The sequence below is a fragment of the Crinia signifera genome, chromosome 7, assembly GCF_055691185.1.
Source record: "Crinia signifera chromosome 7, ASM5569118v1, whole genome shotgun sequence".
NCBI lineage: Eukaryota > Metazoa > Chordata > Amphibia > Anura > Myobatrachidae > Crinia > Crinia signifera.
The window spans coordinates 18,495,841-18,523,563 of NC_139223.1; the positions used below are offsets into that span (position 1 = coordinate 18,495,841).

At 46.6% G+C, this 27,723-nt stretch overlaps 1 protein-coding gene across 4 annotated transcripts in view; it reads left to right on the forward strand.

The window, feature by feature from the left end:
• LOC146021398 (uncharacterized) overlaps nt 1-27,723 on the forward strand; it is a 58,424-nt gene that overhangs the window by 11,838 nt on the left and 18,863 nt on the right. For 2 of the 4 annotated variants that reach the window (XM_083155182.1, XM_083155181.1), the window contains exons 2-5: nt 3,372-3,431; nt 4,095-4,445; nt 6,253-6,573; nt 6,968-7,322. In XM_083155182.1, coding sequence (XP_083011308.1) covers nt 6,327-6,573; nt 6,968-7,322 — 602 coding nt within the window. In that variant the 5' untranslated portion in view covers nt 3,372-3,431; nt 4,095-4,445; nt 6,253-6,326. Of the gene's footprint in view, nt 1-3,371; nt 3,432-4,094; nt 4,446-6,252; nt 6,574-6,967; nt 7,536-27,723 lie in introns of those variants that run through there. The other 2 variants (XM_083155184.1, XM_083155183.1) reach the window with 2 other exon arrangements.

The window sequence follows — 27,723 nt, forward strand, 5'->3', positions numbered from 1 at the left end:
GCAGCGCTTCTGTGAGTCCCCTGCAAGAGTGACTGACTGTAATTATGTGCCCGGGGAGCCGCTGCCGCAAACAGGCAGCCAAGCAAGCAAACATGGAGGGGATGGTCAGAGGCATAGCTCAGCACCCCCCTGCGCCTCAGAGGAAGACACCTCACCACCCAGCATGGCACGAGCAAGAGAATGTGAGTTTGCACCTGGGGCTGTAAGGGAGATGCCAGCAGTGCTGCCGTACAATGCCACCCCACCAGCCCCTCTCATAGCCAGGCTGGGGAAGCAGTGCACCCTGGGGAAGATGGAAGTTTGCCCAGGGGAGGCCCAGCAGTTATTGTTCAAAGGGCTGGGGGAGGTGTTCGACCCAAGGGGGGGGATTGTGGGTAAATCAGGGGGAGACTTGCGGATACCCCCTACTTCTCTGCAGCCAGTGTGTGAAGAAGAATCCCCAGGACCGCTGCCTGCTGCTGAGGGCAGGTGGAGGCTGGGTGTGCTCAGGCCCTGGGAGGTGGGGGAGAAGGATCCCACCAGCAAGGCCCTTCAAGCATCACGTAAGGGTCCAGAGGACCATATAGAACTGGGGGAGGTGTTTGTGGGGGCTTTTGAGGGAAGAGCCAGGGAAGGATTGCGGATACCCCTTGCTCTTCTGCAGCCATGGTGTGAAGGAGAATTCCCTGGGCCACTGCCTAGTGCTGAGGGCAGGTGGGGGCAGAGTGTGCTGAGGCCCTGCAAGGTGGATGAACAGACATGGATGGAAGGTTGCCCAGGGGAGGCCCAGCAGCTTCAGGGGCTGGGGGAGGTTTCAGACCCAAGTGGGGTGGATGTGAAAGCGTTTGAGGGAGGGACATTGTCGGTACCCGCCGCTCCTCTGCAGCCAACATCAGCACTATTGTTAAGAGCGGCCAGGTTCCCGGATGCTGGTCTGCGTGCACAGATCGGGCCCCTCCCAGTTGCGCCAGAGGCGGAGGGAGGAGGAACAACCAAAAGGGAAGGCGATGAGGAAACATTCCCACCTGACAGTGGAAAACCCTGTACCAGGAGTACTGGAGGTTGTGCGCCAAACTGTGAATGGCTGAGCCCAGGAGGGCCAGGGATAAGCAATACGCAGGGACATTGTGTAGCCGTGAATCGCAGCGGCGGTAAACAACAGGGGTGCTGTGTGACGAAACCAGGCCACGCCCCTTTCCATCATATGTTGTTCTCCCGCCTCTTTCTGCGCTTCAGCAAAGAGAATTGCGAAATGCCGGCGATAACCGGATATTATCACTGACTGTATTCATATCTGAGCTGTGTTCCCCAGACTGCTGTATACAGGGGACATCACAGGGCTGTATGTCGGACAATAATAGGATGTTATACTGAATAATCCAAATAGGTTATTCCATTAGGCTGAGTATGTGTGCTACTGGAGGGAAATATTCCCTCATGTTATGTAAATGACTGTAATATGTTCCCAAAGCTTTGTATACTGTATCCCATACTGTTACATATGCATATGAAGGCAAGAAGATAGTTTTCTGGGCACAGGAGAAACTGGTAGGGAGGATCAGCGTTGCCCGTGGTTACATCACTGCCTCCAGGTCCTGTTCTTAGTAAACTGCGATGGTATCATGAATAAGGGATTTGTGACTATGAAGTTAATTATGGCAGTCTTCCCAAATGTATATTACTCAAATAATGCAACTGTATATGTGGAGACAAATGGTCTGGCTAGAATGGACCAAATGATTAGATTGGAATGTGTTTATTTTGTGTAGTCTTAGGTTCAGGGATCAAAGGACCTCTTTATAGGGTGTTTAGTAACAGAGACAACAGGTAGTGGCAGAGACTTCCACTTCCCCCCCAAATAACAAGAAGCTAAAGGATGGATAACACCAGGGTCAGTCTCCAGAGAAGAGATCTGTTTACATGAAGGTGTGAAATCCCTCACATACACAAGCTTCAAAGCCAGATGAAGGGAGTGAGTTAATCAGCCCCTGGACAGGTAATAGGAGACCCTGTTACATTCATGCAACTGCACCCAGCATAGGAAGGGTTAAGAATTCCTGAGGGAGGGGGAGAGGGGTGCCTTTGGGATGTAAGTGGGTGTTTGCAGGGAGAGAGGGGAGAGATGTGAATGAGAGCCAGCGCTGGGAGTCGTGGACTAGCGTGTCCTGCCCATCTGAGCTTAATCTGAAGGTAACGTGGTAAGGTTCTGATAACGTGACTAATACTGATGGCCTTTCTGTATATAATGTATATAGACTGTAATTGCTGATTTTACATGTATAACCCGTGTGTAAAATAAAGGTAATACTTTTGTACCTTTGCTATTGTGTATTCCTGTGCGATCTCTGGAACTCAAAGTGACCCCGGGGCTCTGCGTGAGGCATAAGTCGCGCTGCGCTGCTGCATGATCCCGGGATCATCACAGCCCCTATCATGCCTCATAGCCCAGCCTCCTGCTCTGATGCACCCGAACTCCCACCCAGTAGGAGGAGACACTGACTCAGGGCCACCATCCTGTACTGCCACACTGGACCCTCACCCACTGGCAGAAGCTGCACAGTGTCCCCCACCCTCCTCTTTAGTCCCCCTTATGACCACACACCCCTATCACTACCCAGCCTCCTGTTTTCCTGTGTCGTGACCTCCGCCAGTGGGGAGCCGCTGACTCAGAAACACCCTACTATACTATTGCACACACACACCTAAACAACATGCACACACAGCCCCCCCCCCCCACACCCACAAATGTCACTTTACCATCCACACTATCAATGTACATCTTACTCTGTAACCGCTTTTTAATTAAACAAAACAATACACACCCCCTTCCACATCATATGCTCTCTATTTAACACATTTCACCTATAACTCAAGTTGCAATACAGGCATCTTACATACAATTCTAACCATATTTCTCATATACAAATGTTCACAAATTAAGGGGGCGCAGCCCCTTACGACGGTGTGAAGAGCGCCCGTAGGGTGCGATGAATCACCTAGTTATATAGTAATATCTCTAAATGAATTTAAAATGTTCCTAGTATAATGTAAATATGATCTGGATGGACACAAAATGACCAGTGGGGACTGCTGTAGTAGTCTTACCATGTGGATTCTGTTAAACTAATGAACTATTCCTGTATTTTGTTTGCTGTTGTATGTTTTTTGTTTAGTTACATTCTTTATCCATTTTCATAATGCATTGGAATCTTTATACATTTTTATTTGCATTCTATAAAGAGCTGGTATACTGCAAACATTCACAGCATGTTACAAGCAAGTACAATGATACATTAGTATACGTACAATGAATAATAATATTTACTTTATTTAGTTAATCACCATATTTTTTACTGCCTCTTATGTGATAATCTCTTAAATTCTATTTCCAGTTGATGGATTTGAAAGGCTGACTCTGTCAGAGGGATCAGGTGACCGAGCGACTCCTGCAGGTGAGAACGAAGCTGACAGGAAGAGAGCAAATAGTATTGGTGGGAATTGGGGGCGGGGACATGAATTTTAGGAGTTCAGTGCAAAAACATTTTTTTTTGCTGTGTCTATAAAGGTTTCTTGGTGTTTCCTTGGGTGTTAAAATTGACAAGGTTACAAACTATGCTAAGTGGTCCAGTGACTACCATTTCCCAGATGTGTCCTCGTACATCACTGCTGCAGTCGCATCAAACAGCCCCTCCCATCGCGCCAGGTCCCGTGAGACTCTGCTGGCACTGGAAGCTATTCTTGCATCTGCTTTTTCTGAAAATGCATCTTTTATTTGCAATGCACCAGGAGACTCTGGTATATCGGTGTGCGACTGAGTCTCGGAGTCTGTAAAGGAGGTGCTACAATGTAGCTACCACAACTTTTTCCTAGTACAGGTATACAGGATACGGTCCTTTGGTTGACCCTGTGCACCAGTCTGTCCCTACATAATGTCCCCAGCATTAATATTATTGAAAATGTTACTGCTAACTACACAGTAATTTGCAGAAATAAAGTGATATAATTCCATAGAAGTAACATTGTAGAATATGAGTCTATAGCCCATTACACTCTATTATATAAAGCAAATACTGTATTTGGAGGAGGTAATACAATTATCTGTGGTTGTTTTCCAGCGGGAGCGGTTATCCCGAGTCTGTGTGACAATGGAGAGATAAAGTATTCCCAGACTCTAGAGATATTATATCCCCGATACATACAGACTGACTGGACGTGTGGAGTCGGTGATGCACAAGAAGCTGTTACTTGTAGGAATCGCTACACAGAACAGGCAGATAACAAATACACAGTCTGTAGCAAGGTCCGAATTCCAGAGTCGCTCCTGAGAAATCCAGACTGGAGAGTGTGTGTAAGCTGGGATCATCAGTACACAGACAGCCATGGCGCACAGGAGCTGACTCTCCGAGACCCGGGTGAGAGAGAGGAGACAGTCCACATGGAGTCCCTACAGTGTGTCTGCACTGCAGGTGGGGCAGATGTAACATGTGCAGATAGAGTTAATGATATGGAGTGTACACACTAGGCAATATTGTACACAATATTGCCTAGTGTGTATGGGGATTATCCCTACCCCCACCCACAATTTAGCCCGAACCCCCACTATATTGCCTCACCCTCCTCTACCAGGAACGTTCTATGCTCATAGGACACTGGGCGCAGCATGCAGGGAAGCTAACCGTGTTCTAGCGGCCTATTCTGTTATATAATGACTAATGATATCACATATTAGTAGTTACATGACAACGATGGAATCGCAGTACATGCAGAGATGCATCCACCACCCGAGTCTTCTATTATGCCAGTAATAATCACTAGTGGGATGCTAGGTCCACAGCGAGACGCAGTCATATGTGTAACTACATTGTACCGCTCTCCTGCCCATATTATTATATAGATATACTTCTACTGTACAAGATGTGAATGTTATAATCCACCTATGTGAGGCCAGGCCTGTGTGTCATGTGTTCCACCTATGGGACGCCGGGCCTGTGTGTCATGTGTTCCACCTATTGGACGCTGGGCCTGTGTGTCATGTGTTCCACCTATGGGAAGCCAGGCCTGTGTGTCATGTGTTCCACCTATGGTAAGCCAGGCCTGTGTGTCATGTGTTCCACCTATGGGACGTCAGGCCTGTGTGTCATGTGTTAAACCTATTGGACGCTGGGCCTGTGTGTCATGTGTTCCACCTATGGGAGGCCAGGCCTGTGTGTCATGTGTTCCACCTATGGGAGGCCAGGTCTGTGTGTCATGTGTTCCACCTATGGGACGCTGGGCCTGTGTGTCATGTGCTCCACCTATAGGAGGCCAGGAGTGTGTGTCATGTGTTTCACCTATGAGAGGCCGGGCCTGTGTGTCATGTGTTCCACCTATGGGAGGCCGGGGCTGTGTGTCATGTGTTCCACCTATTGGATGCTGGGCCTGTGTGTCATGTGTTCCACCTATGGGAGGCCGGGCCTGTGTGTCATGTGTTTCACCTATGGGAGGCCAGGCCTGTGTGTCATGTGTTTCACCTATGGGAGGCCGGGCCTGTGTGTCATGTGTTCCACTTATGGGAGGCCGGGCCTGTGTGTCATGTGTTTCACCTATGGGAGGCCAGGCCTGTGTGTCATGTGTTTCATCTATGGGACGCCGGGCCTGTGTGTCATGTGTTTCACCTATGGGACGCCGGGCCTGTGTGTCATGTGTTCCACCTATTGGACGCTGGGCCTGTGTGTCATGTGTTCCACCTATGGGACGCCGGGCCTGTGTGTCATGTGTTTCACCTATGGGAGGCCGGGCCTGTGTGTCATGTGTTCCACCTATGGGACGCCAGGCCTGTGTGTCATGTGTTCCACCTATGGGACGCCAGGCCTGTGTGTCATGTGTTCCACCTATGGGACGCCGGGCCTGTGTGTCATGTGTTCCACCATATCGGGGACCCGGCCATCACCTATCACATAATCAGGCAGAATGGTCAGAAACTGGCTCATTGTGTAGTGTGTACCCAGCTTTAGTATGGAGAAGCCCAATGGGCTCGTCAGCAGGTTCATCATAGAACGTGGGGCTGGCTTCACCTCTGGTAGACACAGTGTAACCTGGATGTAACAGTGGCTGACATGTAGTAGCTTCTGGATTGAGGACAAACTGTCATAGACCCATCCAATATCTCAAAAAGATACTTTAAATTAGTGCATTAACAATTTTAGATACATATATTGTGGTTTTGTGAGAACAATGTAGATGCCTCACCCATGGCCGACTCTTTACGTTCTTCATCTTGTTGTTACCACCCAGCGAAACCTTAGGAGGAGCCCATACAGAGGACACTGGATGATGAGTGTGGGGTGGTGCACTTCTCTCTGCATCTCATGATGTTTTATCCCAAAGAGATCAGCATCAGGTGGCACCGGGACGAGATAGAACCCAGGAGAGGAGTGCAGCAGGGCATACTACACACGGAAACCTTCAAGGAGCATGACGATGGCTTCTTGTGGGATGTTACCAGCGAATGTGGCATTCTGGGGTGCAGCTTGGCCGATGCCCAATATAAGCTTTATGTGACTTGGCACCATACGTCTATGGATGAACCTGAGACCAAAGAACTGACTGCAAGAGGTAAGAATTCCTGGAAACTCAATACACTTATAGAATATAGCACTACCCATAACGCAATACTAATATACAATAGGCATTCCAATGGAAGGGTGCCATCAGGTACGGCTCCTGAATCTGGGTGGCACCACTGAGTCAGACTACTTTATCTCTCATGGTTTTATTGCTATCCAAGCTTTGATAAATACACTCTTAAGTATCTATATTGCTATAAGGTTTATTCATAAATATGCATGATAAACATACCAACCAATCAGCTGCTAGCTTCCATCTGCCTAGTGCTTGATAATCAAAGCAGAGGCCTTATTGGTTGGTATGAGTACGGTGCAGATTTAAGCCTGTGAGTGACCATCAGCTTCCGATAACTATTGCTCTTTGTTTTTCTTCCCCTCCCCAGGAGAGATCTGCCCCCCACAGGTCGCAGACATAATTACCCCAAGGCTGGAGGATAACAAACAAGCGACTCTGACCTGTTACATTTCTGGATATTTCCCAGATTTTTACGCCAAATGGTTCAGAAAGGAAGCCGGAAGCCTGACCGAGCTGCCTAATGACAGATACGAGAAGTCACATTGCAGATCATACAAACGGGACGACCAGATCTATTCACATAAGGTTCAAGTGACTTTTACCCCTTTCCAGAGCTCGGACCAGGGGGTGGAATTAATCTGTGTAGTGGAGCATGATCTTCTGGAACAGCCAATAGAGAGAAGCACGGGGCCGCTGAATGTGTCCGGAATCAGTACAGGGATGTAAGGAAGGAAATAGAAGATCTGCTTTTTATTTTTTTTAGTCTTGACTAAATTGAATACGCTTTAATTCCTATAAGACAGATTGACCAAAACCTCTGAATGGCCACATCGCAGAATTTCTTTAATCCATATTTCCAATATACAGGTTGAGTTTGACTTATCCAAATATCCATTATCCAAATTGTTCCGAAAACCATAGTCTCCAGAATGTACTTTTTTGGGGGGGGAGGGGGGACCATCTGTAACTGGCACTACTGGGGACATCTGTAACTTGCACTACTGGGGTCATGACATGTAACTGTCACTACAGGCGACATCTGTAATAGGCACTATTATGGACATGATGTGTAAATGGCACTACTGGGGCATCTGTAACTGGCACTACTGTGGACATGATATGTAAATGGTACTACTGGGGACATCTGTAACTGACACTACTGCAGACATAGGGCCAGATTCTCTAAGCTTCAAAAGTGATAAAATGGAGAGTGATAAACAGCCAGCCAATCAGCTCCTGTCTGACATTTTTCAAACACAGCCTGTGACATGGCAGGTAGGAGCTGATTGGCTGGACGTTTATCACTCTCCATTTTATCACTTTTGAAGCTTAGAGAATCTGGCCCATAGTAACATAGTAATTTAGTCTGAAAAAAGATGTTAGTCCATCAAGTTTAACCTATCTAACTTGTAACTACTGACTTGAATAAGTCATATGGTGAAGAATCCTCATCTTAATTCAGTACGGAATTTCTTTTCCTCGAGCCTCAGTACATGCCGCGTGTCCTAAGTATAGGCCTGTTAGTGACCAATCATATCCCAGTTCCATATGATTCCCAATCCTGTATTGGAACATACTAATCATATCACCTCTCAGCCTCCGTTTCTCCAGTGATAACATATTCAGCCTGGGTAACCTATCTTTGTGTTCTAATGATTCGAGACCTTTTACTAGCTTAGTCGCCCTTCTCTGTACCTGTTCCAATTCATTTATGTCCTTTTAAGGTGCGGTGCCCAGAACTGAACACAGTATTCCTCACTGGAGAAACGGAGGCTGAGAGGTGATATGATTAGTATGTTCAAATACAGGATTGGGAATCATATGGAACTGGGAGATGATTTGGCCTATACTTAGGACACGTGGGCATGTACTTAGGGTTGGGGAAAATAAATTCCGTACTGAATTAAGAAGAGGATTCTTTACCATTAGAGCAGTAACATTCTGGAACTCATTGCCGGTGGGGTGGTTACAGCAACTACTGTTAATGAATTCAAATCAAAACTGGATACATTTTTGGCCACTAAGGGAATCCTATAGATATGACTTACTCAAGTCAGTAGTTACAAGTTAGATATGTTGAACTCAATGGACTAATGTCCTTTTTCAGCCTATGTTACTATGTTACCCCCAATCCGAACGCACTTCCGAGCCTGTTTGGGTTTTCCCGCCCATTCTCAGAGTGCGCCATTCCGGAGCTCGTGAGATCCCGCTGTCGGATCTTGCGAGATCTGAACCTATATACGGATGGCCGGGCAGGCACCATCTATACTCCAATCTAGGAGATTGAAGAGGGAGCACGTCCTGGCTGTCTTGCCGCCCACCCGCGTACTCACTCTCTCCCGCCCCACTGCCTGTGGCTGTGCCTCAAGCTGCTCTTCCAATTCCTCACTGTAGTAGTTTTACTACTACAGTACAGTTCCTCCTACTTCTGTTCTGTAGTCCATTCCAGTGGCACTGACAGAGTCTGTGCCTCTGCCTCATATATACAGTACACGCTCACTATCCACCATTACTCCGCAGCCACCAGGTGAGCAGCAGGTCTGCCCGCACCCCCCCACCCCCCCTCTGCCAGCAACCCCCCCCCCCCGGACCCCCGCGACTCCCCCTCCCGCGATTCGTGGTCACCCCCTCCCGCGATTCGCGGACCCCCCTCCTGCGATTCACGGCACACCCCGGGCCTTCCTCCCGCGATTTGTGGACTCCCGCGACCACCCCGCCCCCGAATCACGGCACCCCCGGCGCCCCCCTCCTGCCATTCGCGGACCCCCGCGACCTCCCTCCCATGATTCATGCCCCCCACCGTGCCCCCCTCCCGCGATTCACACCACCCCCCACCGCGCCCCCCCCTACCACGATTCACGACAACCCCTCGCCCACCTCCCGTGATTTGCAGCCCCCTGCGACCCACAAACCCTCGATTGGTGGCCCCCCTCCTGCGATTTGCGGACCCCTGCACCCTCCCGCGATTCGCGGACCCCCGCGACCCCCCCTCCCCCATTTTATTGGCATCTGACAACCAAGCGTATCGACGTGACGTCTCTGGAGGGTGGATGCCAGGTTGCATGTCTTCTTACTGCTGTTTGTAATGCTGTACCTTATCCTCAGGATGGTCTGTCTTGGTCCGAAACGTAACGTCACGTCGATACGCTTGGTTGTCAGATGCCAATAAAATTCAATTGATGTTTTACAAAACTTGGTGAGTGCCCTTTTCAATTTTCCCTATACCTTGATGTTGATTCATCAGTAGGAGCACCCCCACTATTATGAGCATGGAATAGAGTGCGGAATAAACATAGAAACATAGAATTTGACGGCAGATAAGAACCACTTGGCCCATCTAGTCTGCCCCTTTTTTTAAACATGTTACCTCAAACCATATTTGATCCTTATTTTTTTTGTAAGGATATCAATATGCTTATCCCAAGCATGTTTAAATTGTACTACTGTATTTGTGTCTACCACCTCTGTTGGGAGGCTATTCCACTTATCTACTACTCTTTCTGTGAAAAAATTCTTCCTCGCATTTCCCCTGAATCTTCCTCCCTCTAGTTTCAGTGCATGTCCTCGTGTTCTGTTGCTCCTCTTCCTGTGAAGAATGTCTCCCACCTGTACCTTGTTAAAGCCTTTGATATATTTGAAAGTTTCTATCATGTCCCCCTTTCCCTTCTCTGCTCTAAAGTATACATATTAAGATCTTTTAGTCTTTCCTGGTACGTTTTGTGATGTAGGCCATGCACCATTTTAGTTGCTCTTCTTTGTACAGTCTCTAATGTATTTATATCCATCTGGAGATATGGCCTCCAGAACTGAACACAATACTCTAGGTGAGGTCGTACCAATGACCTATACAGTGGCATTATTACTTCTTTCTTTCTACTGCTGATACCTCTCCCTATGCAACCAAGCATCTGACTTGCCTTCTTCATTGCTTTGTTACATTGCCTACCTGCTTTTAAGTCCCCTGAAATAGTGACACCTAGATCCCTCTCTTCCTCTGTAGTTTCCATTATAGTGCCATTTATACTATATTAAGTCTTTGGATTTCTGAGACCCAAGTGCATGATTTTGCATTTTTTGGCATTAAACTGTAGTTGGAATACTTACAAAAATGATATATGTATATATATATATGTCGGGAAGTTCTGGCACTCACTAATACAGCTTATCGGCGTCAGTTGCCTTCCGTTCAGTTAGGAGTGTAAGGCCTCCACAGGTAGCAGCAAAGGTACGGCGGCACTCGGACAATGAAACAGTCAGACACAGAGCGTAGATGCCAACGTTTCAAAGAGGTTTACTCTTTTTCATCAGGGCAATGCATATAAAAATAACTCACCATTTTATGTGTTCCCCATCACCACGTTTCCTGTCTGCGCCGCGCGGCTGCACGCCGGTCACGGCCCACTTTGCTGACGTCACCCAGTGCCCGTCACCAGATTAAAAAACTTTGGCCCTTATTCTGGTTGGTGCGGTCGAGCCGCATATGCGGCTCCGACCGCACCAGACGTATCCCCGCCCACACTACGGATCGCCACGGCCGTCCGTACACGGACGGCTGGCGATCCGCACGAAAATGGTGGAGGCGTACGCCTCCACCATGGTGGGAGCTGCCCCCTGCATTCGATGGTCGACGACCATCGAAGGCAGGGCCGCACGCCGCGGCAGCTCCCGCAAGCTGAGACCACACGGACAATCGTCCGTGTGGTAGCTTGTATGGGGGCTGAAAGCTGACATCCGCCGACGTCAGCTTTCCGCCCCCATGAGTGGCGTCATGCCCTCATTACCATGCGTACGCCCCGCGTTTGCATGGGAACGCCCATGAAACGCGGGGCGTACACATAGGGAAATGAGGGGATGAAGCCCCTCACGCCCCTATACGCCCCCTTTGCGGCGGACGAAATCCGTCTGCGGCGAAGGGGGCTGCACATGCGCAGATTGACCTCTGCGCATGTGCAGAAGAAAAACATCGGCGGTACGGCCGCACGCGGGCCGTACCGCACGAATCAAAATAAGGGCCTTTATGCGGCTGTCAGAATGTAAACAATATACAAAATCAAGATGCATGAATACTTAGTTCATAAGCCAAAAACACATAATATGTTTCGATAAGGAACAGCAGCAAAAACATATTAGCGTTAATTTATAAAAAAAGCATGATTATAAGAGCACATTAATAAAAAGGTACAATCACAATCAGCGCAGTCACAAAAAACAGCTTAAACCCAGGGTTTCATTTAACCCCTTAGGGCTGAGTGAATCTAACTTAAAGATCCACTCTGCCTCCCTCTGCAGAAGGATCTGGGATCTATTGCCTCCTCTATCGAGTGGAGGGATGTGGTCTATTATTTTGTGTTTAAATGCAGTAGGTGAATGTCCCATTAGTGCATAATGCCTGGCGACAGGCTGTTCACTACTACCAGAAAGCACAGCTGAACGTAAGGCTTGCCTGTGTTGTGCCATCCGTGTCTTAAATTGGCAGTCGGTTTTACCGACATAAAACTTACCACACGGGCAAACCAAAACGTAGACCACGTATTTTGTAGAACAGGTGAGTCTGTGCTTAATGGGAAAAATTTCATTTTTAAACGGATGCTTGATACTGTCACCAGTCCACATATACCCGCACGTAACGCAACCTGTGCATTTTACACACCCTAATCTAGCTGTGCCAAAGAAAGGATTAGTAACTTGTTTATCAAAATTGGTAATGTCACTATGGACTAAGAAATCTCGGAGGTTGCGCCCCCGAGAATAACTGGTGACAAGTTTTTTGTCAGACAGACCAGGGAGTTCACTATCTGAGGAGACTATTGGCCAATATGATTTAATAGCCCCATATGCCAGGCTACTACCCGTGTTGAATCGATTGGCCCAAAAAATTCTGTTGTTATTGTTCTTTTTGTTTTTATTTCTAAGGGTTTTGGCCCGGGGGATTTTTAAAACTCTGTTTTTAGTAGCCAAAAGTGCATTATAGTCATAACCCCTGTCAAGGAACTTTTGAATCATGATGTCCAACTGTCTGTTTAAATCATGATCGTCGCTACAGATCCGACGGACCCACAACATCTGGGAATACGGTAATCCTTTTGCTACAGATGCTGGATGAAAACTATTAGGGGATAATAACATATTCCTGTCTGTCGGTTTGACAAAAAGTGATGTACTCAAACATCCATCCTTAATGAAAATACGCACATCCAAAAAATCGATAGAGCTATAAGAATGATTACACGTGAGCTTGATAGGACTAGCACTAGCGTTCTGTCGATTTATCACATCTAGGAGGGCCTCTTCTGTGCCTTTCCATAATAAAATCATATCATCGATATATCGAGAATAATATACGATGTTGTCACTAACCGATGTATCGGTGAAAAAAATGTCCCTCTCAACAGCCATCATATAGGCGTTCGCATACGATGGGGCCACTGAGGACCCCATCGCACACCCAGAGACTTGAAGGAAAAATCGATTATCAAAAAAGAAATAGTTTTTGGTTAAAACCATTTCTAAAAGGTCACAGAAGAAGCTCACCTCAGGTCCAGAGTACAATGAATCACAGGTAATTAACTGGCGCGTGGCAGCTATCCCTTCTACATGGGGGATACTTGTATATAGTGCATTAACATCAATGCTGCAAAGTATACAATTAGATGGAATCAAGGGTAAAGAATTCAATGCAGTAAGTAATGCAGTGGTATCTTTCAATGAAAAGGCAGAGCCTTGAACAACCGGCTGTAAATACACATCCAAGTATGCAGATACGGTCTGAAACAGTGACCCCCTGGCAGAAATAATGGGTCTACCAGGGGGGTGCTCCAGCCGCTTGTGCACCTTTGGGAGCGTATATAACAGTGGTTTGCGTGGGAAGTCACATGTCAATAAAGCCTTCACTTTTTTATTAATCACCCCAGAATCGACAGCTGCTGACAAATATGTATCCAACTCTCTTTTAAAGACAGGAGTGGGATCGGCGGACAAAGGTTTATAGGTTGCAGAATCAGCGAGTTGACGCTGTATCTCCAACCTATAATCAGACAAATCTTGTACAACAATCGAGCCGCCTTTGTCTGCGGCTCGAATAACTATGTCACGCCTGTTACTGAGGGATTTTAAAGCAGAAAATTCATCCCTATTTAAATTGGGATGTCGTGAGACAATGACCTCATCCAACGGATCAATGGAAGATTCTACCATGCGTACAAAGGTTTTAATTGAATTATTAAGTGAGGGAGGATCAAACTTAGACTTAGGGGCAAATTTAGAAAGTTCTGCAGGTAGGCGTTCAGCTGATGGAGTAGTGTCCCGAGATCCATAATATTCCTGGAGTTTTAATTGTCTGTTCAGTTTAAACGTCTCTGTTTTCCACAGGAAAGGATCAAATCTCGTGGTAGGAACAAATGTCAATCCTCGCTGTAGAACATCTTTCTCTACCTGAGTCAGGGGGGTAGAGGACAGGTTAAAGATCACTTCTTGTTCACAGGGGGTTTGCGAGCCCTGGATGCGCTTCCACTGTCCTCCCCTCCGACAGGGTCCCCGTCTCCGGCCACTTGTGCTCGGGTGCGTACCGCTAAAGGGATCACTCTCTTTTTATTTGAGGCACCCCTGCGGCGTTGATCCATCTCACTAGCAGAGTCAGCCGACTCTACAGAGGATCCAGAATGCGGTCCTCTTCTGGCTCTGCGTCGATTCCTAAAACGATTGGAATTCCCATGATTCGCGTTGCCAGTTAGCCACCCGTATACATTCTGTGTCTCATAGTCATTTTTTTTTTTACTGAATTTTTCTCTTTTGTATTTGAGTAAGTCCCGTTTATAGATATCAAGTTGGGCCTGTAATTTCTCAAGCCATTTTTCAGATGGGTCGCTGGCCAAGGTGTTCTTATGTGTGCCCTCAAAGCTCACAATCTTCTCCTTAGTGGCGTTAAGCTCTCTCGTGGATTCCTCCACCACCAACAAGAGCAAGTCGAACGAGCATTTATTTAAAATGGCACACCATTTCCTGCAGAATTGAACATTGTGCCTCCCGATTGTAGGGATATTGGCAATGCGGAACCCTCTCGGGATTTTCTTTTCAGTAAAGTACTCTGACAGTGTAGCAGCGTGGTAGTAAAAATCAAGTTCACGTTTCCTGAGCTTAATCAGCTCATGATACAGATCTGCTGCAAAGGTATTTTCCGGGGCTGAAAACACTTTTTCTTTGAATATAATTTTGTCAGCGTCCAAATCAGAATAAGAATGCGAATCAGCCCTAAGGGGTTAAATGAAACCCTGGGTTTAAGCTGTTTTTTGTGACTGCGCTGATTGTGATTGTACCTTTTTATTAATGTGCTCTTATAATCATGCTTTTTTTATAAATTAACGCTAATATGTTTTTGCTGCTGTTCCTTATCGAAACATATTATGTGTTTTTGGCTTATGAACTAAGTATTCATGCATCTTGATTTTGTATATTGTTTACATTCTGACAGCCGCATAAAGTTTTTTAATCTGGTGACGGGCACTGGGTGACGTCAGCAAAGTGGGCCGTGACCGGCGTGCAGCCGCGCGGCGCAGACAGGAAACGTGGTGATGGGGAACACATAAAATGGTGAGTTATTTTTATATGCATTGCCCTGATGAAAAAGAGTAAACCTCTTTGAAACGTTGGCATCTACGCTCTGTGTCTGACTGTTTCATTGTCCGAGTGCCGCCGTACCTTTGCTGCTACCTGTGGAGGCCTTACACTCCTAACTGAACGGAAGGCAACGGACGCCGATAAGCTGTATTAGTGAGTGCCAGAACTTCCCGACATACATTTACGGACACCAGGCATTGGTTATCTGTTTACTGTTCAGGCACCCTGGTTATTACCTTTCATCATCGCGTTTGTGGAGGAACGGGGACTGTGTTCTCCGTTACCCCTGGGATTCATTCCCTGATTTGTGGCTGTCGACACACTCTCTGTCTACACAATGGACAACACGTTTGAGAGAGTGACACTGGATGCAGCTGATTCGCATTCTTATTCTGATTTGGACGCTGACAAAATTATATTCAAAGAAAAAGTGTTTTCAGCCCCGGAAAATACCTCTGCAGCAGATCTGTATCATGAGCTGATTAAGCTCAGGAAACGTGAACTTGATTTTTACTACCACGCTGCTACACTGTCAGAGTACTTTACTGAAAAGAAAATCCCGAGAGGGTTCCGCATTGCCAATATCCCTACAATCGGGAGGCACAATGTTCAATTCTGCAGGAAATGGTGTGCCATTTTAAATAAATGCTCGTTCGACTTGCTCTTGTTGGTGGTGGAGGAATCCACGAGAGAGCTTAACGCCACTAAGGAGAAGATTGTGAGCTTTGAGGGCACACATAAGAACACCTTGGCCAGCGACCCATCTGAAAAATGGCTCGAGAAATTACAGGCCCAACTTGATATCTATAAACGGGACTTACTCAAATACAAAAGAGAAAAATTCAGTAAAGTAAAAAATGACTATGAGACACAGAATGTATACGGGTGGCTAACTGGCAACGCGAATCATGGGAATTCCAATCGTTTTAGGAATCGACGCAGAGCCAGAAGAGGACCGCATTCTGGATCCTCTGTAGAGTCGGCTGACTCTGCTAGTGAGATGGATCAACGCCGCAGGGGTGCCTCAAATAAAAAGAGAGTGATCCCTTTAGCGGTACGCACCCGAGCACAAGTGGCCGGAGACGGGGACCCTGTCGGAGGGGAGGACAGTGGAAGCGCATCCAGGGCTCGCAAACCCCCTGTGAACAAGAAGTGATCTTTAACCTGTCCTCTACCCCCCTGACTCAGGTAGAGAAAGATGTTCTACAGCGAGGATTGACATTTGTTCCTACCACGAGATTTGATCCTTTCCTGTGGAAAACAGAGACGTTTAAACTGAACAGACAATTAAAACTCCAGGAATATTATGGATCTCGGGACACTACTCCATCAGCTGAACGCCTACCTGCAGAACTTTCTAAATTTGCCCCTAAGTCTAAGTTTGATCCTCCCTCACTTAATAATTCAATTAAAACCTTTGTACGCATGGTAGAATCTTCCATTGATCCGTTGGATGAGGTCATTGTCTCACGACATCCCAATTTAAATAGGGATGAATTTTCTGCTTTAAAATCCCTCAGTAACAGGCGTGACATAGTTATTCGAGCCGCAGACAAAGGCGGCTCGATTGTTGTACAAGATTTGTCTGATTATAGGTTGGAGATACAGCGTCAACTCGCTGATTCTGCAACCTATAAACCTTTGTCCGCCGATCCCACTCCTGTCTTTAAAAGAGAGTTGGATACATATTTGTCAGCAGCTGTCGATTCTGGGGTGATTAATAAAAAAGTGAAGGCTTTATTGACATGTGACTTCCCACGCAAACCACTGTTATATACGCTCCCAAAGGTGCACAAGCGGCTGGAGCACCCCCCTGGTAGACCCATTATTTCTGCCAGGGGGTCACTGTTTCAGACCGTATCTGCATACTTGGATGTGTATTTACAGCCGGTTGTTCAAGGCTCTGCCTTTTCATTGAAAGATACCACTGCATTACTTACTGCATTGAATTCTTTACCCTTGATTCCATCTAATTGTATACTTTGCAGCATTGATGTTAATGCACTATATACAAGTATCCCCCATGTAGAAGGGATAGCTGCCACGCGCCAGTTAATTACCTGTGATTCATTGTACTCTGGACCTGAGGTGAGCTTCTTCTGTGACCTTTTAGAAATGGTTTTAACCAAAAACTATTTCTTTTTTGATAATCGATTTTTCCTTCAAGTCTCTGGGTGTGCGATGGGGTCCTCAGTGGCCCCATCGTATGCGAACGCCTATATGATGGCTGTTGAGAGGGACATTTTTTTCACCGATACATCGGTTAGTGACAACATCGTATATTATTCTCGATATATCGATGATATGATTTTATTATGGAAAGGCACAGAAGAGGCCCTCCTAGATGTGATAAATCGACAGAACGCTAGTGCTAGTCCTATCAAGCTCACGTGTAATCATTCTTATAGCTCTATCGATTTTTTGGATGTGCGTATTTTCATTAAGGATGGATGTTTGAGTACATCACTTTTTGTCAAACCGACAGACAGGAATATGTTATTATCCCCTAATAGTTTTCATCCAGCATCTGTAGCAAAAGGATTACCGTATTCCCAGATGTTGCGGGTCCGTCGGATCTGTAGCGACGATCATGATTTAAACAGACAGTTGGACATCATGATTCAAAAGTTCCTTGACAGGGGTTATGACTATAATGCACTTTTGGCTACTAAAAACAGAGTTTTAAAAATCCCCCGGGCCAAAACCCTTAGAAATAAAAACAAAAAGAACAATAACAACAGAATTTTTTGGGCCAATCGATTCAACACGGGTAGTAGCCTGGCATATGGGGCTATTAAATCATATTGGCCAATAGTCTCCTCAGATAGTGAACTCCCTGGTCTGTCTGACAAAAAACTTGTCACCAGTTATTCTCGGGGGCGCAACCTCCGAGATTTCTTAGTCCATAGTGACATTACCAATTTTGATAAACAAGTTACTAATCCTTTCTTTGGCACAGCTAGATTAGGGTGTGTAAAATGCACAGGTTGCGTTACGTGCGGGTATATGTGGACTGGTGACAGTATCAAGCATCCGTTTAAAAATGAAATTTTTCCCATTAAGCACAGACTCACCTGTTCTACAAAATACGTGGTCTACGTTTTGGTTTGCCCGTGTGGTAAGTTTTATGTCGGTAAAACCGACTGCCAATTTAAGACACGGATGGCACAACACAGGCAAGCCTTACGTTCAGCTGTGCTTTCTGGTAGTAGTGAACAGCCTGTCGCCAGGCATTATGCACTAATGGGACATTCACCTACTGCATTTAAACACAAAATAATAGACCACATCCCTCCACTCGATAGAGGAGGCAATAGATCCCAGATCCTTCTGCAGAGGGAGGCAGAGTGGATCTTTAAGTTAGATTCACTCAGCCCTAAGGGGTTAAATGAAACCCTGGGTTTAAGCTGTTTTTTGTGACTGCGCTGATTGTGATTGTACCTTTTTATTAATGTGCTCTTATAATCATGCTTTTTTTATAAATTAACGCTAATATGTTTTTGCTGCTGTTCCTTATCGAAACATATTATGTGTTTTTGGCTTATGAACTAAGTATTCATGCATCTTGATTTTGTATATTGTTTACATTCTGACAGCCGCATAAAGTTTTTTAATCTGGTGACGGGCACTGGGTGACGTCAGCAAAGTGGGCCGTGACCGGCGTGCAGCCGCGCGGCGCAGACAGGAAACGTGGTGATGGGGAACACATAAAATGGTGAGTTATTTTTATATGCATTGCCCTGATGAAAAAGAGTAAACCTCTTTGAAACGTTGGCATCTACGCTCTGTGTCTGACTGTTTCATTGTCCGAGTGCCGCCGTACCTTTGCTGCTATATATATATATATATATATTATATATAATATTATATCCTTGGAGTCTGTGTCTGTGCCTGTGACTCATAGATTTACCTGTCCTCCCACCACCTAGTAGTTTTAACTAGTTACAACTACAGAACTACAGTTCTCTAGCCCAACCCAGTGGCACTGACGTTAAATTCCAGTGGTACAGCCGACAGCTGTATAACTTGTGACAGGACAATGTCACTGCCGTGTGTGTGTGTGTGTAAGGGACAGGGTACACTACTCTCCTGTGCAGGCCGCATAATATTTTTCCAATAAAGGAATTATTAATAATCCCTTTTTATTTTATCTGTCTCTAACGTGTGTGTAATTTAGGGGTACACTACACTCCTGTGCCACATATTTTATAACTCCAGAAAAGTAATGGAGAACAAAAAATATGGAGGCTCCAATAGAACCACTTCCTCCGAGTGCTGAAGCTGCTGCCACTAGTCAAGACATAGAATATGAAATGCCATCAACGTCGTCTGCCAATGCCGATGCCCAATTTCATCATAGAGGGCATGCTAAATCCAAAATGGCAAAGTTCAGTAAGTTGCAGAAAAAACATAAATGTAAATCCTTGAAGGAGAAACATAAGCTTGCCAATATGCCATTTGCCACACGGAGTGGCAAGGAACGGCTAAGGCCATGGCCTATGTTCTTAACTAGTGGTTCAGCTTCATACAATGATCACAGCCCTTCTCCTCATCCTCCTCTCCCCCTCCTATAAATGTAAAGAGAGTAAAGCTGTCAACAAAAACAAAAACACAGTATCATAAATCCACAAGGAGAGTCCAAGGGTGTTGGCAGTTGCGATGCCTGACCTTCCCATCACTGTACGGGAGTTGTCTCTGTGAGGAAACCACCCTTAGCTGGGAAGGTGGTTACCCTTGGTGGGATGCCAATCACTCGGGCAGACAAGACTTTATTAAAAATAAGTCTTTATTATGACAGCACAACAGAAAAGATGGTCACATGGTACAGGATAATTGGTAGCATAGATCCTCCTGCAGCCTCTCACAGTCATTGCCCTGATATAGCAATCTCAGTATCCTGCAGCCTTACCACTACCGTTAGCTAGACAATCCTGTGTCCTGGTAGGGTTTCCTCTGATGTCTTAGTTACAGGATCCACCAGGATAGAATCTCTCCATAGAGAAACTATTCTCCTTATATACCTGGCTGGCAGATCCCCCCTGGTGCCACAAAGTCTACTCAGGGGGTAGGCTCAGATATCCCAATGCTGGGTCAGCCAATATAGTGCAGCAGAGGCCCATTGTACATCCCCTGGGGGGGTCTGACCTATTATCTCCCAGGTTAGCTAGATACATCTCTTTGTCTGGCAGCTATTTTATCAGTCACTCAGGCATTGTTCTGCTACATTACCAGCAACACCTATCACACCTCCCACAATGGACTAGGGACTGTGATACACATGGTAATTAGCTAGCCCAGCTACCTGGCTCTGCTTTCTGTCCCACACTATGGCAATGACCTGTAACTCTCCAATACTTACAATCCCGCAGTATAGACCTGATAACAGTACATACCAATACACATAACTCACAGGTGCTCTTGTGTATAAACTGGGCCAAGGATTAAAAAGTACATTACACTGTGAGAAACGAGAGGTGAATATGAAGGTTCTCAGTCCAGGTCCATCTCGTTTCATCACACACCTCCGCCACTTTTTAAACTTGAGCCCAAGTCTTTTCTGCAGACCCTACCGCAGGGTATAGGTTGTCCTCTGTAAGTTGAGCGAACTCCTGCTTGGATGTGCACAGACTCCAGCATTCACATGTGTCCCCATGTTGTGTTCTTGTAGCCGCCAGCACTGACCAGTTCCCCGAACCTCTGCAGGGAGTCTTTGTCTTCTTCTCCAGTAGCTACTCTGAGCCTTACTGTCTGAATGACCTCCCCACTGCCTTTCTATGATTGCCTGGGAACTTGCCTGGCTATGTCTACACCTCCGCCTGTTCCTATCTGTCCTGGAGTTGGTCATTTCCCCAGTCTGCATCTGCTTATGGACAGACTGCCTGCAGGATTCCTGATGTTCACTAACTCCTACAGGGACTACTGACAGCACACAGCCCTCAATATCCTGCTGTTTATGCAGCCTTCCAACCTCCTGCGTCTGCCTGCCACTGATGTAGCCCTGCTGTACCTTATTCTGGCAGTCTGCACAGTTGGCTACGTAGCGGTCTACATCCCTTGCTAATCCTAGCCATATGAAATGCTGCTTGAGCAGAGCTCGTGTTCTCCGTTTTCCCAAATGCTCTGTACCACCGGCGACATGGGCTTGAGCTAGGAACCGACTCTGATATTCATGTGGGACTACCAGCCTGCACCTATTATTCAGACTAGACACCGTATACAGTAATCCATCCACCCAAATACATTCTTCTGGCATCCCTGTCTCATATGCCATGTCTGCTATTGCCCGTATTCCATCTAGTTCTGGATCTAGTAACTGGGCTTCTCTCATTCTAGACTTATCCTCCTCCCCCATTACTAACCCACCTTCAGGATGGTCTTGGCTACTCACCCTCAGAGGTCCGGAGATGGAGAAAATGGGCTGCTGGCGTCTGGTTGTCACTGGTGTGTAGGGGTAGAAATTCTTCTGCTGCCTTGTACTATCCTTTCCACAAGCCACAATATGGCCATTGGCACCTGCCACCCTCACCTCTGGTGCATCAGGGTGGTAGTGTTTGTTGTTCTGGGGATTGCTCCTGCCCACAACACCCATGGGTGGTGATTGTTTCAATTGAAATCTCTTCCTGGGACACTCCCGATGGATATGTCCCCAGTGGCCACATCGATGACACCGCTTCCAGACTTGTCCCTGGTGTGATATCTCTGGTCCTCGGTTGCTAGGTCGCATTGGGCTTTCCTTCTGCCCCTTTTCCGACATGTCCTGGGACTGTGGCTTCCACTGGGCCACCCATTCCTGTAGGCCGAGTAAAATCTCTGGCAGCCCTGCTTTTACTGACCCGAGCCCTTTTCTCCAGATCCACTGAACCAGGACTTCCTGCAGCTCTTGGAGAAGCTGACCATAGTCACAGCTTTGAGTGCGCAATGCTGACTGACCTTTGGTGGGTTTGGTCTGTACAGTAGCTGTGATCTCAGGGAGACTTTCTGGCTGCTCCGGATAAAGTAGTGCCAGGTCTGAGGGTTCCAATCGTGTCTGCTCCTTGGGTAGTGAAGTTGCATAGTAACTCACCCCGGTCTCCTTGGCCGATTCCCTCTCCACCTGTAGGAAGTTCTCCTGCCCTTCCTTGATAAAATTCACTTCAGCCGGTTTTGCAAACAACTTGCCCCCATCACTTAGCACAAATATTCGGGGCTGCTCCTGTTCCTCAGCTGATTCCTTGGCCTTCACGATCCCTGAAGCATAACTCCTGACTTGGGCAAATTCCGCCATTGGGTCTTTTGCTATTTTCATCTAGACTGCCTCATCGAGTAGGGAAAGGTCCAGTCTGTGTTGTGCTGTCCCTGCAAGGCTCTTAGACCACAATCGCTTGTGTCCCTCACAGCCTTCCCGGTTCTTGTAAAACCGGACCGAGTGATCCCACTGCTGCCGCCAAATGTGAGGAAACCACCCTTAGCTGGGAAGGTGGTTACCCTTGGTGGGATGCCAATCACTCGGGCAGACAAGACTTTATTAAAAATAAGTCTTTATTATGACAGCACAACAGAAAAGATGGTCACATGGTACAGGATAATTGGTAGCATAGATCCTCCTGCAGCCTCTCACAGTCATTGCCCTGATATAGCAATCTCAGTATCCTGCAGCCTTACCACTACCGTTAGCTAGACAATCCTGTGTCCTGGTAGGGTTTCCTCTGATGTCTTAGTTACAGGATCCACCAGGATAGAATCTCTCCATAGAGAAACTATTCTCCTTATATACCTGGCTGGCAGATCCCCCCTGGTGCCACAAAGTCTACTCAGGGGGTAGGCTCAGATATCCCAATGCTGGGTCAGCCAATATAGTGCAGCAGAGGCCCATTGTACATCCCCTGGGGGGGTCTGACCTATTATCTCCCAGGTTACCTAGATACATCTCTTTGTCTGGCAGCTATTTTATCAGTCACTCAGGCATTGTTCTGCTACATTACCAGCAACACCTATCACACCTCCCACAATGGACTAGGGACTGTGATACACATGGTAATTAGCTAGCCCAGCTACCTGGCTCTGCTTTCTGTCCCACACTATGGCAATGACCTGTAACTCTCCAATACTTACAATCCCGCAGTATAGACCTGATAACAGTACATACCAATACACATAACTCACAGGTGCTCTTGTGTATAAACTGGGCCAAGGATTAAAAAGTACATTACACTGTGAGAAACGAGAGGTGAATATGAAGGTTCTCAGTCCAGGTCCATCTCGTTTCATCACAGTCTCCTTCCACAATTTGCAGCACACCCTCTGCATATGCTGGAAGGATCACCCACAGTCCAGTTCCTGATTTTGAAGTTGTCAATGTTGTACACCAGGAGGAGGAAACTGATGTAGCTGGCACTGAGGAGGAAGTTGACGAGTAGGAGCATGCTGCTGATGTGGTTTCCTTAAATGAGGAGGCACCGGGCGAGACAGTTGTTGTCCGTGGGATGCAAAAGGCCATCACCATGCCTGGGCAGAAGACCAAAAAATCCACCTCTTTGGTCTTGAATTATTTTTATCCAGATCCGGACAACAATTGATTTGCCATATGTAACTTATGTAAAGCTGCAATAAGCAGGGGTAAGGCCGTTGGCCACCTAGTGACATTCTCACTTATGCGTCACCTGAAGATAGTTCATAGTCACTGTTTAGTTCAGTAACTGTGACTAGGACGTGTTGGTGTTAGACGTGTGTCCGGTGTCCGCCATCAGTGGAGTGGGATTTAGAAAGCTGATGGAGGTATTGTGTCCCCGGTACCAAATCCTGTCTAGATTCCACTTTACTAGGCAGGCAATACCGAGGATGTACCGAGACGTCCGAAAAAGTGTCCTTGGTGCCCTGAAATATGCGGTTGTACCCACTGTCCACTTAACCATGGACATGTGGACAAGGAGTTCAGGGCAAACTAAGGACTATATGACTGTGACAGCCCACTGGGTAGATGCATCGCCTTCTGCAGCAACAGCAGCAGCAGCATATCCTGCACGCCAGCTCCTTCCAAGGCAGCCTACGCTGTGTATCACCGGTTTCAGGAAGAGGCACAACGCCGACAACCTCTTAGAGAAACTGAGGGATATCATTTCCCAGTGGCTTACCCCACTGGGTAATCTCCTGGGGATTTGTGGTGTCGGACAATACCAGTAACATTGTGCGGGCATTACATATGGGTAATTTCCAGCACGTGCCATGTTTTGCCCACACAATAAATTTGGTGGTGCAGCATTTCATCAGAAGTTGCAGGAGATGCTTGCGGTGGCCCGCAAAATTGCTGGACACTTGCTGCTCTGCCACTGCCTGCCAAAGGCTGGAGCGGCGGCAAAAACTCCTCAAACTGCCATCAGCTTAAACAAGAGGTGGTGACGCGCTGGAACTCCACCCTCTATATGCTGCAGAGGATGGAGGAGCAGCAAAAGGCCATTCAAGCCTACACGGCCACCTACGACATAGGCAGAGGAGTGGGGCTGCACCTGACTCAAGCGCAGTGGAGGCTGATTTCCGTGTTGTGCAACGTTCTCCAGCCATTTAAACTTGCCACACCTGAAGTCAGTTCCGACACTGCCAGCATTAGTCAGGTGATTCCCCTGATCAGGCTGTTGCAGAAGCAGCTGGAGAAAGTGAAGGAGGAGCTAAAGCGTAGCGATTCCACAAAGCATGTCGCTCTTGTGGATGAAGCCCTCCATACGCTTTGCCAGGATACAAGGGTGGTCAGTCTGTTAAAGTCAGAGGAATACATTCTGGCCACCGTGCTCGATCCTCGGTTTAAAGCGTATGTTGTGTCTGTTTCTGGCAGACACAAGTCTACAAAGGTGCAAAGACCTACTGGTTAGGAGATTGTCATCTGAAGCTGACCGTGATGTAGCAAAAGCTCCTCCCACATTTTCTCCCACACCTGTGACTGCGACAGCTGAAATTTTCAACACAACCCACTGGCGGGGATGCAGGGCAGGCAGGAGCGAATTTGGACCTGCAAATGATTGCTGACGTGTCTAATGTCGCTGCATTTGATGCTGTCACCATTGAAAAAATGGTGGAGGATTACTTTGGTAACAGCATCCTAGTAGAGATGTCAGACAGTCCATACCTCTACTGGCAGGAAAAAAAGGCAGTTTGGAGGCCCCTGTACAAACTGGCTCTATTTTACCTGAGTTTTCCCCCCTCCAGTGTATACTCCGAAATAATTTATATTGCAGCAGGGAACCTGGTCAGTGAGCGGCGTAGAAGGTTGCTTCTGCAAAATGTGGAGAAGATGACAAAATGAATTATCAATTATTGAACGAAGACCAGCAATTGCCTCCAGAGACTACAGAGGGACCTGTGATTGTGGAGTCCAGCGGGGATGAATTGATAATCTGTGAGGATGAGCAAGTACACACTGAAGGGAGTACAGAATTGGAGGATGAGGATGACATCTTGCCTCTATAGAGCCAGTTTGTACAGGGAGAGGTGACTTGCTTCTTTATTTGTGGAGGCCTAAACAAACCAATCATTTCAGCCACAGTTGTTTTGCAGACCCTGTCGCTGAAATGATCGGTTTGTTAAAGTGTGCCTGTCCTATTTACGCAACATAAGGGTAGGCAGGAGGGCCCAAGGACAATTCCATCTTGCACCTATTTTTTGCCATTATGTGCTTTTTGGGGCCTAGTTTTTCAAACTGCCATACTGTCTGCCGCTGCAGTGCCACTCCTACCTGAGCCACGTGTTTGTGCTGCCCATTTATGTCGCTTATCATAGTCATCCAGCTACCTCAGTGCAACCTTTTGCCCTAAAAACAATAGTGTGAGGTGTTCAGAATAGACTGGAAATTAATGATATTGAGGTAGTAATAACGTAGGAGCAAGAAAAAATTATAATTCTGTGATTTTAGTGATTTTTATGTTTTTTTGTCAAAAAAATACAGATCCGAAACAAGAAAATGGTGGTGTTTTGGAACAGATCCAGATCCAAAACACTGCCAGAGATACAGACCCAAAAACGCATTTCATGAAACACGAAAAGTACCCGCTGCACATCCCTACAGTGGACAGGACATTCCCTGGACTGTGAAGTTGGTGGGGACATGACCTCTCTGAGCAGTTGCCTCCTATGTTTGTTTAATTGTTTTTAGCATATTTTCAAAAGCCTCTAAAATTTAATGTGGGCTTTTGCCCCTTACTGTTGTTTTAGTTATTTTTTTATTATTTACTGGTATCTAGTGGTGGGTACTGTAATCACAGCTTTTTACCAGAGTTACATAATTTGCTTTCTGTTGTCACACGTATAACATTAAGTCCTGCGATATATCTGTGGCTGACAACAGGAGGAAAGCTCTCCGCTACCTCCTGTCCCTTCAGTTTCATCAATGGTGGTTCTTCCACCAGTGTCCTACTCTGCAGCTTTTGCAGCCCATTTGGCAGCAGAGTTAACTAATACCCCTTTCCCACTGCAGCTCTTAAATGGCAATTTGCCATTTTTTTTGCCTTTTTAAATGGGTAGAGCTGCAATGGGAATGCTCCAGGTTTCTGTACCCGTTTAAAAATACCATTTTTTTTTAATGGGTAAAAAGCAGAGTTTTACCCATTTAAGAGCCATTTTTTTGCCAGTGGGAAAGGGTCTTAAATGGTATTTAGTAATAATAATAAAGGTTAAGAACATGATTGGCTTCCTGCTTGTGATGACTGTACAGTCACCACATCCAGGAAGTAATCCAGGAAGTAATCACAGCAGACAGTAGACAGAGAAGAGCTAAACCGTTTTTGTGCTGTACTGCTGTTTACATTCTGCTACCATGCCCAGGTGGACAGAGGAGGAGATCAGGGAACTCCTTCGAAATCATGGGGAAGAAGAAATCATGTATCAGATGACCGGTACGGTAAAGGATGCTGCAATATACCGTAATATCAGCAATATGGTGGCAGCATCAGGATTTATAAGAACCACTACGCAAATTATAAATAAGCTGAAGGCATTGAAATGCTTATTCCACAATGTATTAGACCAGAACCGGAACCGAAGCGCCTCTGCACGTAGGGAGTGGTTGTACTTCGACCAATGCATGGCGGTTTTCGGGCATTCTGCACTTGCTAATCCAGTAGCATTATCATCTAGCCTGGCAGCAGCCGAAAGTCGGCACGAAGCTGCACAGTCGTGTGCAGAACAAACATTAACCCCACCTGTGGAACCAGCCCAGTCCACAACATCCACACCCCTGTTTAATGAGGACATGCTGCGACCACAGACCCCTGAAGTGATCCCTGAAACTCAGAATGAGGACATGGAAGAAAATCAGGCGGGAAATCAACAGAGACATGGGCTCTGTCTGCCATTATTGCAACACTGATCAGACCACTCCCCACCCCCTCCTTTTGTTCTCTGAAAACATTATCATTGTGGGCCTGTGGGGGCAGAAACGTCCATTCTATATGACAGCCCATGTTTACTATGGGTTTAAATGGGTTGCTTAAATGGGTATATGTGAATGTGACAAAAACTGCATTTAAATGGCAAATTACTGTTTAA